The 15033-nt window shown below is 31.5% G+C and overlaps 1 protein-coding gene across 1 annotated transcript; it reads right to left on the bottom strand.

Moving 5' to 3' along the window:
• Positions 1-6672: 6672 nt before the first annotated feature.
• LOC123226261 (disease resistance protein RPV1-like) lies at positions 6673-13418 on the bottom strand. Its single transcript, XM_044650787.1, has 4 exons — positions 12928-13418; positions 9873-10950; positions 9231-9521; positions 6673-8628 (listed from the first exon to the last, which is right to left on the bottom strand). The coding sequence occupies exons 1-4, from the start codon at positions 13416-13418 to the stop codon at positions 6673-6675; spliced, it is 3816 nt and encodes a 1271-aa protein (XP_044506722.1).
• Between the last annotated feature and the right edge of the window lie 1615 nt (positions 13419-15033).

Raw genomic sequence — 15033 nt, 5'->3', positions numbered from 1 at the left:
CCATTCCTGCACGTCTTTAATCTGCATATAAAATCAGTGTATTTAAAAAAAAAAAGTGGATTTATATACATAAATAATAAATATAAATTTTATACATAAATTATAAGATTTTATATATTATTTTTATATTTAATTTAAAATTATATAATTATATAATAATATATTATTATTTATGTATACATAAATAGATTTATTGTTCTCAGAAAGTTTGATTGAGAGGTGCAGCAGTTTTAAGCCACAATTAGTGAGCATTCAGGTGTGCTTGTCAAGATTTCTTGCTTTGCTTTTTTTATTTTTTAATGATTTGGTTAATTCTTATTTCCCACCCAAGGTTTGACGAAATGTCATTGTCACCCTTCAAATTTTGGAAAAAACCAAATTTTTATCCGTTATTAATTTTGGTAATAAATTTATTAAGATTTAAAAAAAAAAAACTGTTTTATCTTTTTATTTAAATTACAAAATTATTATTAATATTTAATATAAATGTTAAATTATTAATATATTTTTATTAATTTTAAAATTTATCATTAATCCTTCTCGAAAATATTAAAATTTTAATTAACTTTAAAATGTTATATTTTTATAAGTTTTTTGAGGATGTAATTGTGAATATTGAAACTATTGAGAGACATGTTAAAATTTTAAAAATACTATAAACTTTTTCGGATTTTCAAAACCCCTACAAATTTTATTAACATTCTAATATTTTTAAAACTTACCATTTACCCCTAAATTTTTGAAAAAGGAAATTAGAAAATACAAGAGAAAGAAAGAAACATAAAAAGGATTACGGGGAAAAAATTTTGAAAAATGTAAAAAGATTTTTTTACCCTTTTTATTTAATGAAATTTACCAATAAAATAAATAATAAACGAAAAATTGACTTTTTGAAAATCAAAAAATTTAAATTTGTCATTCCCACAAACTCTGGGTAGGAAATAGTCTTTAAGCTTTTTTTTAATTTTTTTTAAAATTTTTTTTTGTTAATCGGAAAATCCAATCCAACTTATTGAATTGATAAACTCCAAATATAGTGAGCGAACCATAAACATTGCATTGGATCCATCAAATGGCATTTTCATTATAAAAATAGTGTTATGTGCATAACTTTTACATATAATTTTATGCACAAACAATGACGTGTCATCATGTGATTGAACAATTAAAAATTAAAAATAAAACAATATACAATCACATAATGATATATCATTATTTGTATAGAAAGTTATATACATAATATTATTGTTTACTATAATTCAACATATTTGAATAATAATAATTTTTAATATCAACTAAATATTTTTAATCCATTGGAATTGGAGTATAATGAATCAATGATCCTGAATTTGGGTCACAGGTCCATGTCAAATCCATTAACCAGTAAATAAAACCTATTGGACCTCAAACATGCAATGCCAGCAACTTTGAGCTCACAGTGTAATCAAGACTCAAACGTAAAGCTTTTGTATCACAGAAAATAAAGTATGAAAGGCTGCTGAGACAAACAAGCAAAGCTAGATAACATATAATAATACAAGAAGACTCCGTGGTGCCCCAAAAATGAGAATGCCAGGGGATTGAAGACATGCCTCAAATGATGAAGAAAGAAAGAAAGGAAAGGGGAGATTCCTCTTGACCAACTTTTACAGCAAAATTGCACAAGAAAGAAGGCAATGCATCAACTCTCACATGGCCAAAGCAAGGAAAAGATGAGAGGTTTGTATGGGCATAATATAATTTAATTGAAGCTACCTTTTTTTTTTCCTTTTGCTAAAATTTCAGCACAGACAGAAAGGAGATGATATAAAAAAATGTGTGTTTGGGAACTTTTCCAACATGGAGTTTCTTGGGTTTGGGAAGCACGAGTGCTGAATATTAGCTCCATTAATTGTGCCCAATTCTTGCATAATTTAAAACATAAAAGCCTCAAAACCATGCTGCGCTACCAAAGGATTAAATAAAATAGTTAATTTTTCTGCTTTATATATATATATATATATATATATATATATAGAGAGAGAGAGAGAGAGAGAGAGAGAAATTTTTTTCTATTATATTAATATAACAATTTTTTAGTTTAATTTTATCTTTAAAAATAAAAAATTTTAAGATTTGAAATTGATCAAATGGATTGGTTAGATAAGTTGACATACCAGTTAAGTATGTTATTTTATGTCTTAACTGGGTGAATAAAAAATCTAAAAATATTTTAGATAATTTATGTTTTGAATTATATATATAATAAGAAAAAAATAGACCATTTTAATTAATATCTCATTTTTTAGTGTCATTTTTCAAAAGTATAGTATGTAAATATATATTTAAATATATCTAAAATGTCAAATCACATATGGGCATATTAGAATAAGGTAGTAAAAAATAACGCTTATCACTATTTATAATATAGCTTTAAAAGATAGTTTGATTGATTGTGTGAAATTCTCAAATAATTGTAAGAGGGTTTGGGTTGAGATTTACAGAAGTCAGATTAAAAATGAAACTCTTGAATGATCAAATGCAATGGTTGTAGAATTAATTATTATATTTAGAATTTTATTGGTTCGATATGGTTGGTTCAATCTCAAAGAAAAAATCCGGCTGGGTTGGAATTCTTGGTTTCCAAAAAAAACAAAAACTATTTATTTACAAAGTAAAACCATGGCTGTTGTTGGGTAGAAAAAGAGCAAAAAGAAGATGATGGTGCACAGATTAAGGCAGGCTTTTGAAGATGGAGATCAGAGCCCAGAAAGGAAGTGCATACAGATGTAATGATCTCATCTTTTTTCGATAAAATAGACCTCTACTTTTTGATAAAAATTGGGCATTAGTAGGACAGGCAGAGTAGATATAATGATATTAAGAAAGGAAGATAAAAGCAAAAAGGAAAGGGGCTTTGATGGGGGAGAAAATTAAACAAAGAAAGGCATGTGATGTAACAAATGATGTCTCCAATTTCATATTTCAACTTCCTATGCCACAGTGAGTTCAGTCTAAAGTTAAAAAAAGAGTGGTGGGACGTTTGACAATGAAACACTATCAAATTTGCATCACTGGCTCATGCCAACCTCATTTGCCTAAACATCCCATCAAATGTCTCCTTTTCCGCCGACTGTTTTCTCAAACAAATGCAAACTTTTCCTGTTTGACATCTGTTGAAGTACCATGTGTCTATCAAATATTTCCCATTTTTCATAACTCCAAGATTTAGCATATCGGTAAACAACCGAAAAGGACACTGTAAGACACTTAAAAGGGCAGTCTAGGCTGTTCATCGTTGTTCTTCCTGTTGAAATACATTAGATGATAATAAGTGTAAAAATTAAAATTCATGTTATAAAATTAATTAGATTGTATTAAGATTTATTTGATCATATTTATATGTCATTCATTTAGTCTTTAGTATTTTTCTTCAGATGTAACTACCATAAATTGTTAGGTCTGTCGTTTGGTCAAGTGTGTTATTATTTAATATCTAAGATCAAGTTAGACTATTCGACTCACCTATTTGGTTTTTGGGCTTTGAAACCATATTAAAATATATTGGACATATAAATATGAAGATCAAAACTCATATTATACAAAATCAATTAGCTTATGTTAAGATCTAATCTACTACACTTATATACCACACAGTTACTCTCTAACACTTCTAATCCTTTTCTTGGGTGCTAAAGTTTGTAATGGTAGAGATGAAGATGTAGTGGATTGTTCAAGTAATTCTACAAATAAATATAGGCTACCTTTTTACAAGTATCATATCGTATCAAGTATTGTACTATATCTATGATACGACTTTTAAAAGATAAAATAATAATAAAAATTTATTGATACAATATTATTTTAAAAAATATCATAAATATTTTTAAAAATTTAAAAATTTTCATATACATTTTTATTATATCATTATTTTCTCTAAAAAGTGTATTGATACATATTAATAATATATATCATATCATATAATATGTTATTATATCATATTAATTTAATATACCTTATAATATTTATTATTTTTTATATATATTATATTATATTGTAAGATTGATAATTACGAGTAAAACCGTCTCGTGAGCATAAGGGAATGCGGAAATTTCAAGCATGTAGTGCTTGCAAGAAGCTATAATCAAGAGGCACTGAGTCTCAAGAAGCTACCAAACAAACTGCTTGACGTACCTTTGACGATATCAGAAGATAGTGACAAGCTAAGAGTCTGGACTATGGTTTGGACCGGACATTGACCTAGTGAAGGGACCGATGCAATTCAGACTAGCTGAGCAGTGATAGGATTAGTGGACTATTTAAATAAATATTATTTTTTTCCACTTAATCATTTTATGTAATCTGAATAATACTTATTTATACATGAATTTGTCTTCATGGCACATGCACTATGTCAATTGACAAAGTCTTGGTGGTGCTTCGCGAGTTATATATAATGGTTGAGACTAAGAATTGAGTCCTAATCATTGTAAAAAATTTGCCAATTCAACCAGGGTTCATGCCTATTCAAAGCCTTTACCGTTTAAAACATTCCCAAACTAGACTGGCTCTTGCTTTCGATCAAAGTGGTTGATCCAGTGCAGTTTTTAAAACTATAGCTTGGGCTAAAAGAACAATAAACCTTATTCAAACTGCAACTCTTTCCTACCAACACCGAGAATTGTATAATAATTGATCTAACCCGAGACGTTAAGTTTACTTTTTCTTTTATTTGAAAATTATCTGGATACTATTATTTTAGTTTGTATAGATTAATTTATACAGTTTGGTTTTACTTATAATATCACTTTGATAATTTGGGCTAACAGGATGAATTGAATAGAATGTGACTATCCTAAGTATTTGGGAATCCTAAAAATTACAAAATATGCCTGAAGAAATTGCCAGACAAATGTAGCAGGACAACATCAAAATTTTTCAGCATCATCCTTAATCTAAAGTAATGATAAAGACATAGAGAACATAAAACCTGCCAAAACAAAGGAAACAAACATGAAGCTGAATACAGTCCATTGATATGAGGTATACCTTGATCAAGTTCCCAATAATCACATAAAACTAATCAAAACAATAATGACTATAATTTCAACACCACAAAAACCATAATGACGGCCCCAATGGGTAGCTTGGCTATGAAACTATGGAATCCCCCAAACAGTACAAATAAGGTTTGAGTTTGAGATTTATTGACGTCAAATCATGATGAGATTTTTGAATTACACATACAAATTTAGTTACTAAATTTAAGGTTTTATTTGTTTAATATAGTTGATGAGTCACAAAAAGAAAGACCAGTTATAGGTGATACCCACAAGAAGAAGTAGGTATCCTGAATCCTACCTCTCTAAAACCAATAATCTAATTTTAGCTAATTCATCTCCTAAAAGATATTTCAAGAATCAGAAAAGAAGCTTCATGTTAATTTTTCAGCTGATACAATTTCAGATTTAATTATTACTAGAAAAAAATAATTTTCACTTCAAGCTCACTAAATTACACCAATCTAAGTGTTTGATCACTTACATGGTTCTATTTTAAAAAAAATAATTAAAAAAATAAAATAAAAACCTGAAAGACAAGTCCAGTCTGAGTCTTCCAATTTGCTGCAAGGAGCAAAACTCCACGGTCGGCACAAATCTTCCTCCAAAGTTTGACAGAACATTGACGAATTTAACAGAACGAAGCAAAGGCTTCAATGGATTGAAAAAATGAGAGAAAGATAAACCTTAGGAGCCTCATGATCTAGGTGAACCAGCATTGCAGAATTCAAGCTTAAGGTATTTCAAGCTTCCTTAACTCTACAAGCTATAATTCTGTTCGAAAATGGATCAAGCGAAAAAGAAATTAAAAATCAAAATAATGTACACAGAATAAGATAAATGTACGCGACTGGGCTAATAATGCCGACCTATACAACTATAATATGATTACAAATAAATCTCAATCTTTGCAAGAGGGCTCGGCCTCTTTGACCTTTGGTTGCAGGGCAAGGTCCTTCAATTTATTATGACACTGTAGGCAAATCCTACGTCGACAAAATATGAGAGTGATATCAGATATGGATATTAGGGCTGGATTCGAGCCGAGCCGAGCTCGGCTCGCAGCCAGCTTGGGCTCGGCTCAGTTTTTTTATGGCCGGTTCGAGTTCGGCTCGAGCTCGATTTGAGTTGAACTCGACTAGGTTTGAGTTCGACTCAACTCGTTTATGGCTCAACTAGACTAGTCTTTTATATCAAAACGACACCATTTTGTATATATATATGAATCAAAACGACGTCGTTTTGTATAAAAAATTTAAAAAAAAAATTATCGAGTCAACCCGAGCCAGCTCGAGCTCGGTTTGAGCTCGATCGAACCGAGCAGAGCCAGGCTCGTTTCGGGCTCGAACCGAGCCAAACCGAGCTCGAGCTCGAGCTGGAGCTGGCTCGACTCGAATCCAGCTCTAATGGATATGCATCCCACATTGTTTAGGGATAAGAAAATTAAACTGGTTAAACAGTTTATGAACACTTTAAGTTATTAAGACATATTACAAAACACATAATCAAAACCATGATAGGATAAGTATACACTCCAACACAACAAATTTTAAATTTTTACCACGCTCTCTTAGTGAACAAAGCTATGGCATATTTACCTTCGGCTTCCTTCACCTTGGAAGAAATTAAAAAGCTACAATCTCTTGGAGTCTGGCTCCTCTTCCTCGTCGTTTTCATCCGAGAGAGAACACCAGCTGGATTCCTCCTTCCTGAACAATAAACGGACTCCGCACTTCTTCACCACACAATCTTCTAAAGGTTCCCGATGATCTGTAACACTGAACTTGACAATGGCCTCAGAGAATTCATCGCATTCTGAATTATCATTCACTTGGCAATCATATCCCAGAAACACATGATCAAATTCAACCTCTGAGACTGCATACTCTTTGTTCCAAGCCAGAAAACTGCGGCTCCCTGCTTTCTTCCAGCCGCTGTCTTCGCATCTCAAAAGCAACTCGCAATCAACAACCAATGTTCCAGCTTTGTAATCCTGGAATGATAACACAATGCAGAAGGCAAAACCAATAAAATTATGACTCAGTGAGCCTTCCGGGAGATCAATAAATGACCCCGTACTTTGAAAGTTAAACCATTCAGGAACTTCGCTTCCTCGGAAACACATGTAACTGAAAGGTTGCCTTGGAAAGTAAGAGGCCTTTTCATACATATTTGACAGAGCGTAATCCAGAATGTTTGTGAGCGTTCTCCAGTCCAGATTAGAGCAATTGACGAAGCTCAGATTCCCATTGTAATATCCATTGCTTGGAATCGGCAAATCAGATAATGTTTGCAGAGATTTGCAGCTATTTGCCATTAGGAGTTGGATGTTACTAGGAAGGTTTGGCAAGGATTGAAGCATGTTGCAGTAGCTCAAGTCGAGTGACGACAGCTTCAAAAGCTTAATGATTGTTCCTGGAATGCTCTCAAATTTGTTTCCAGAAAGATACAAATGTTCCAGAAAGGATAAATCGCCTAGACTGTTGGGCAATTCTGTGATATTGCAGCTATTCAGGTTTAGTTTCTGCAACAACTTCAAACCCGAGAGCATAGGAGGCATCGAAAGCAGCAAGTCTTGTCCTTTACATCTCTCAAAAGATAATGCCCGAATGTTGCTCAGACTTTCCATGGATGATGGTAATTTTGTTGCAGGGATCCCATCAGCTTCAAACACCTCCAAACTTTTCAGGTTTCCAATGTCTTCAGGCATTATGTCAAGTTTCGAACAACCAGAGATATAGAGATGTTTGAGAGACTTCAACATACAAATTTCGTCCGGAAGATTCTCCAGAGCTGAACAATTTTTTAAGCTCAGTGTAACCAGACTAGATAGAATCTCCATTAACGAGGGCAATTTTTTTATTGCAGTTGCATCTAAATGTAATTGCTCCAACCGACATGAGATCTCTGGAATCATCTTGATGTTCGAGCAGCCAGAGAGAGACAGAAACTTGAGAGATTTTAGCTTACAAATCCCATCAGGAATATTCTCAAGCCTGGAACAATTCCTGAGACTCAATGTGTGAAGATAGGATAGAGACTCAACCGAAGAAGGCAATTCTTTTATTGCAATTCCATCAATATATAACTCTTCTAACTTATGTGGGATCTCTGGAATAGTCTCAAGAATCGAGCAAGAAGACAGAGAAAGATGTTTAAGAGATTTAAACTTACGAAAGCTTCTTGGAAGAGTCTCAAGCCTGTAACAATTCTGAAGAGTGAATCGAACTAGTCTAGAAGGATGTTCAAAGGTAGAGGGAAGTTCTTTTATCGCAGTTCCATCCAGATAGAGTTGCTCTGTATTACATGAGATCTTTGGAGCTGTTTCGAGATTTGAGCAACCCGAGAGAACAACAAATCTAAGAGAATGTGATTGAAAACCAGGTGGAAGTCTGCGGAGGCTTTTGCAATTTCTTAGATTGAGAATAACAAGTTTATCGAGCTTCCGGATAGATGGGGCAATGATCTCATCCAAACTTGTACAACCTTCGAGAATCAAGCTCTCAAGATTTGAAGCCTGTGAAAGGTCTGCAATCTTGCGTAGATGCACCGAGTAACTTAGGTCCATGTATTTCAAATGAACAAGATTCTGCAATCAAAACGGATAAAAAAAAAAAAAACAGTTAATTATTGATTTTAACATATTTTGGGTTCCAATCCCATGTATGGTAACCCTCTGGATCCTCTTGACTCAACCCGAAAAATGGTTTAACTCTTTCTTAGCTAGTCCACCATGCTCAAACTCGCATTATGGATCCACTTGTGTTTTAACCAAGTGTCTAAGGTTGACGAAAGTTTAGCTCTTTCTTAACTAGACCATGAGTTCATTTGTGTTTTAATTCAATGGTTAAGGGTCTTTCAACCTAATCAATCATATTCAAAACAAGCCTTAGAATATAGGTCCATTGGGTTTTAACCTAAGGGTTCGAAGGGTATAAAAAGGCTCTTATACGATGATAAAAATTTTGACTTTTTAACTTTAAAAAGTGGGTTAACATTTTTATCTACTTTAACATATTTTGGTATTTTATTGTTAAAATGACTTAAACGAATCTAAATACTCCTTGTATTATATAACTTTTCTTCTTGTTTTTTTTTTTTTCAATTATGAGACATACATTTTAACAAATGCAAATTCATAAAAATGATAGCATGCAACAACAAATTGTTATATAAAATATATATACATACCTGGACCCCATTCCAAAGTACTTCAAGATTACTATGGCGCATCTCAAGTACAACAAGGTTCTCAGGATTAAAATTGCATGGCAAAGATTTCGATCGATAATTATGCCAACAAATATATCTTAAGTCCGAAAAGTTAAATACCAGGTCTTGAAAACCATGCACCTTATTATTAACAGCTCCATAGACCTTCAAGAATTTCAAGCTATGCATATTTGAGAAACTAAGAGAATTCAAGTGTAGATCCCTTATTTCAAACATGTCCAAACATATGCCACGAATCGCTTCATTTCCCTGACAATTAACATGAACCCTTAATTAGCATTATAGTTGATGAAGTAAAGTAAAAATGACCAATTTTTAATTATAAGATCAACTCTTAAACTAGTCAAACACCCAATTTGAGCTTTTTTTCAATTCGATTGGTTGGACAGAAAGTTAAACTGGGAAAACAGTACTCTTTAAATAAATATATATTTGTAACACTTCAAGTTTGAGTCCTAACATTCCATTAGGTTGTTCAATTAGAGTGGATAGACCAACAAGTCTCGATTGAACTAGTACAACCGATTTATTTTTTATAATCATGAAAATGACATTTTCCAAGATGATTGTTTACATGGAAAGGTTGACTTAGGCTCTCACCATATTTCTTTTCAGCACATGATGAATATCGTTGTGATGCCATAATCGACTACGTTTCCAAATATCTTTTTCTTCACGGACAATTTTTTTTCCCATTTCTTGAAGCAAATCATGCATTGTTATCGTATTATCTGATGATATAGTTATGAGAGACTTATTAACAAGATCACTTATTCCACACTCAGCCTTCAACTCACTTGCATTCAAAATTTTTATGACCAAATCTCTATCCTTCCACTTGAAAAAACATGCAATATCCAAAAATATATCTTGCTCCTCATTATCCAATCCATCATAACTTACTTTCAACACATTGTAAATATTTAAAGGAGGAGTTTCTTCTAGTTTACTTATTGTACTTTCCCAAATTCGTTTGTTCTTGCTAAGTAGAGAAGAACCAAGAACTTTAAGAGCTAATGGGAGACCTTTAGCATAATTTACCACCTTATTTGATAGTAGCAAATAATCTTCTGGGATGAGACTTTGTTTGAAAGCATACTGGCTAAAAAGATGCAAATCTTCAGGATGAGATAATTGTTTAACTTCATAAATTACATCAACTCTACAGTTCTCAAGCACTTGTTTATCTCTTGTTGTTATAATGACTCGGCTTCCAGAACCCAAACTTCTATAATCTTCAATCAGACTTTCTATCTGTTGAAAATCTACTACATCATCAAAAACAATCAAAGACTTCATTAGATTGAGCCTTTCTTTTGTGATGTAGTATCCAATGTTAGGACTTTGATCCCCTAGTATAGTAGAAAGAAGTTTCTCTCGCAAGTGAACTAGTCCATTAGGGTTTTTGGACTCTTCCCTAACATTTTCGACAAAATAGAATCCATCAAACTTATTCAAGATTTTATTGAATATAGCACGAGCAATAGTTGTTTTGCCTATACCACCAATGCCCCATATTCCCAATCTGCAAACATCTTTATTGAATAACAACTCAATCAATTCTTTGATCATTGACTCTAGTCCAACCAACTTTTTGCTATCACATGCAGCAGCCATAATATTCCCCAATCTCTTGCAAATATCATTGGCAATATTTTTCACCATTTCGGCTTCAGACCTAACAAATATGAAAAAACACACAATAAGAAAATATCTATAAACTGAAATACAATTTCAAGTTTCAATATGATGACATATAAGAAGAAACTGAAATTTTGAATGGTTTAATAAAATTTTTCGAAATTGTTACGGTGCATTTGATTGAGGTCATTTTTTATTACAAAAAATAAAAAATTACTATAAAGATAATCAACATATAAAATTATTAGGTATAAATTGTTACTATGTTAATAAAAATTTATATATATAAATAATTAATTTGTATATATAAATAATTGTTTTACTTAAATATCTTTAGTATAATTATTATAAAATATTTTTATGTTACTTATTATATCAATTGAAATGAGAAACATTTTTATTTTAAAAAATTAATAAATAAAAATAAAATTATAATAAAATTTAAATTATTTTAATAATTATTTTATATTATTTATTATAAATTAAATAAAATAATATCAATAATAAGATATAAAATATCAACTAATTTTTAATTCTTTAATCAAGCGCCCTTTATGGAATGGAAATGATCTATTAAAAATTAAGAACACGGTTTACTAAATAAATAACAAGTTGACGTAAAAATTACCTTAGATAACAAGTCATTTGAAAGGGTTATTTTAGGGTTAAATTCGAGTCGAATCAAGCTCGAGCTCATCTCGGTTCATATAGAGCTGGCTCGAGTTCTAGCTCGATTGAGCTTGGCTAAGGCCAGCTCGTTTCAAGCTCGATCGAGTCGAGCTCGAGTTCAGCTCTTTTTTTGTTATCAAAAAGATATTGTTTTAATACATATTAATCAAAACGACGTCGTTTTATATCAAAAATTTTAATTAGAAAATTTGACGAGTAGCTCGAGCTCGGCTAAGACCGGCTCGTTTCATGCTCGATTGAGCCGAGCTCAAGCTGGCTCGGTTCGAATCCAGCCCTAGGTTATTTCATCAACTTTGGACAAGAATAAACACAATAAATCAATTTTATGTATTTTATTAAAAAAATCTGTTATTAATTTTTTTAAGTGGGTTTATACCTACTTGACAAAAACCAGCTGCGCGGGAGAAAATATTTTTTTTATATAAAAAAAATTATGGGCATAAATAATGAATAAATAATAATATATTTTTATTTAATTAATTATTATTTTAAATTTTTAACTATTTAATTATATAATAATATATTATTATTTATACACAAAATTATATACAAAATTATGCACAAAACACTTGTCATTTGTTATAATGGTTGGTGATGAGAAACCAACCTTCTTGGCCACTTCTTTTGGTCATACTATTTTAATAATTATAATTTTAATAATTATTAATAAATAAAAATGAAATTATAATAAAATAAAATTTATTTTAATAATTTATTTTTTATCTTACCTACTACTATACCACCTTTGTTATTTATAACTCAAATAAAATAATATAAATTATAAAAAATTAATTATCATACTAATTTTTTCTAACAACTCAACCAAACGCGCCTAAACTATCTTCTTCCGGTGATGGAAAACCAGTGGGAAAGTGAAAGAAATGACTGATGAACAGAAGCCAATTATTGACAACTCCTAATGAAGAAAACAATAGAGAAAACCGAGATTCCCTGTGACCAAGAGCAAACCCAGTAACCACAATTTTTTTTATTTTTGGCCTCCTTCTTCGTAGTGAGAGGATCAAGAGATCTTGTTTCCCGATTTTAAGGTTTTGCGAGCTCTGGATTACATCCCATTTTGATTCGGGAAATGTAAAATTTGGTGATATGTATATTTTAAAGGATTTGAGAGGTGTTTGCAATGAGATAATAAACTTACGTTTGAAGAAGAAAAAAGAGGAGAAAATTTCAGAAGATTTTGCGGATGTTTTTCTTAGAGTGCAACGAGAGTCGGAGGTGGAAGTAGAATAGTGCCTTGAAAATTATGTTTCGTTGGGAAGACTTGGATCTCAAATGATAAAATTATGAAAAAATAGAAACTTACGTTTTGTTACTCAAAAGCCAGCCGGACAGATTGGCTGCTTCAGTTAAGGCATTCCTCCATCCCTGCACCATCTCTGGTTGCTCCTTAAATCGTTCTTCAACCTCAGCAAATCCATTTCCAAAACTCCCTGTTCGATTCCTCACATCCGATGGATCCACATGGTAGAAAACTGGTATCACAATCTGACCGTACATCTTCTTGCATTCCAGGATCTTCACAAGTTCTCCCAGACACCATCGAGAAGACGCATAGCCTTTCGAGAAAACGACAACCAGAATCTTTGACCCTTCAATCGCATTCGAGAGAGACGGTGAAATTTCATCTCCTCTCTCGAGTTCGTTATCAATGAAAGTTGCAATCATCTTCCGACTCAAAGCTTCGTGGAGATGACTGGTGAAACTGTACCGGGTGTCCTCGCCTCTGAAACTAAGGAAAACGTGATGCTTTGCTCGAAGATTTGTAGAAGAAGCCGTGAAAGAAGAGGCCTCCATCGTCTATTTCCGCTGAAGATTAATCAAGAACCGAGCAGATTATCAACTTCTCACCCAAGCTTTTCTCAGAATATTGTAGCCAGCTAGAGTTATTTATGAATAATTGCTATTAAGAAAGTGACGGATTCAGTCAATTGTTTAATAATAAAATTAAATAAACATATTTGTAAGGGAAATTATAATAAATGTCTATTTCACCTTTTTATTAATCAAAAATATCAATTTGACGAATTCTTAAGCAAAAATATCTATTTTTCTTATTTCTAAGTAAAAATGTCCTAAATTTTTTTTAAATATCAAAATTACCCTTCACCACATCTATATAAAACCTCTCACTCTTACTCTCATTCATATCACTTAAACACTTACTTTCACTCTTATTTTTACTTAATATCAGTTACTATAGGTTTATTCGAAAAGAAGAAGTTCATATTTCTGAATTCAAGTAAAAAAAAATTAATTCGTGAAAAAAAATATTTATATGAATCTTAACTCAAAATTTAATTTTATTTGTTAAATATAGTTTGTATGTCATGTAAAAGAGGCATTTAAATATTTGATAATAATTTAGGAGTTAAAAAAATGTTAGAAAAATATGGGGGCATTTTGATAATATACAATATATAAAGGATTTAAATAATGTGTTAAGAATAAATATATTGAAATACCCTAGAATGTCAACAATAAAAAAATCACTTGAAAATCTGAAAAAATAGATCTGAATTTTGAAAACTACACTTTCAAATAGCTTAGGGACTAGAAAACTGAAAAATTGATCTAAAATTTTGTAATTACATCATAAAACATGTCTAAAAAAGCACAAAACTAAAGAGACAGATGTTAAATTTGATAACTACATATCCAAAAAGTTTAGTCCGGTCACAAACAAGCTCAAAATCATAAAAACCGAAAATCCTAAATTTGAAAATCATAAAAACTGAAAATTTTAAATTTGGCAAAACAAAAAAATTGCATAATACACACTGAAACAGTTTTATTTGGGTCTTCAAACAATTTTATTATAGAGCTCGAAACGAGCTTTGCATTGATATGTTACAGGCCCTGTAACTTCTCTCATATCAAAAGTTATGGCAGTTCAAAGTCTGTCGCCTACAGCCCTATAGTTTTAAAAAAGTCAATTTCCACCCAACCCACGGTTTTCACGGATTGCCCCATGGTTAGTGTAAAATTTCCCACGGACCCTCGTGGATCTCCCCCTCTTCCCCCTCCCCCTAAAATTTTGAAAATATTAAAATTTTCCATCTATCCCACGGGTGCCCGTAAGAGATTAATAGCGTCGGTAGATCTAACCCATTTTTTGGCCAAAAATATCATTTTAGTCTCTAATTTCAATACGAATCAAATCCACACATCCAATAACATAAAACCCCTTAAGAAATTCAAGCAAAACAACCAAGAATCAAAACATTTTATACATTGTTCATATTCGAAACCCTAAATATTTAAACCTCAAAATCTTCCTCAAATCTCAATAATCCTAACAATAAATTGATTCAAACAAGACGTGGGATAATGTACTATCCATATTTGTCATTTTCAGTTATCGAAAAACATGAAAATCGATGAAAATTGCTTCCATGGTGGGATGACCGTG

The sequence above is a fragment of the Mangifera indica genome, chromosome 9 (genome assembly GCF_011075055.1).
Source record: "Mangifera indica cultivar Alphonso chromosome 9, CATAS_Mindica_2.1, whole genome shotgun sequence".
Classification (NCBI taxonomy): domain Eukaryota; kingdom Viridiplantae; phylum Streptophyta; class Magnoliopsida; order Sapindales; family Anacardiaceae; genus Mangifera; species Mangifera indica.
This window is presented reverse-complemented; position numbering and strand designations above follow the sequence as displayed.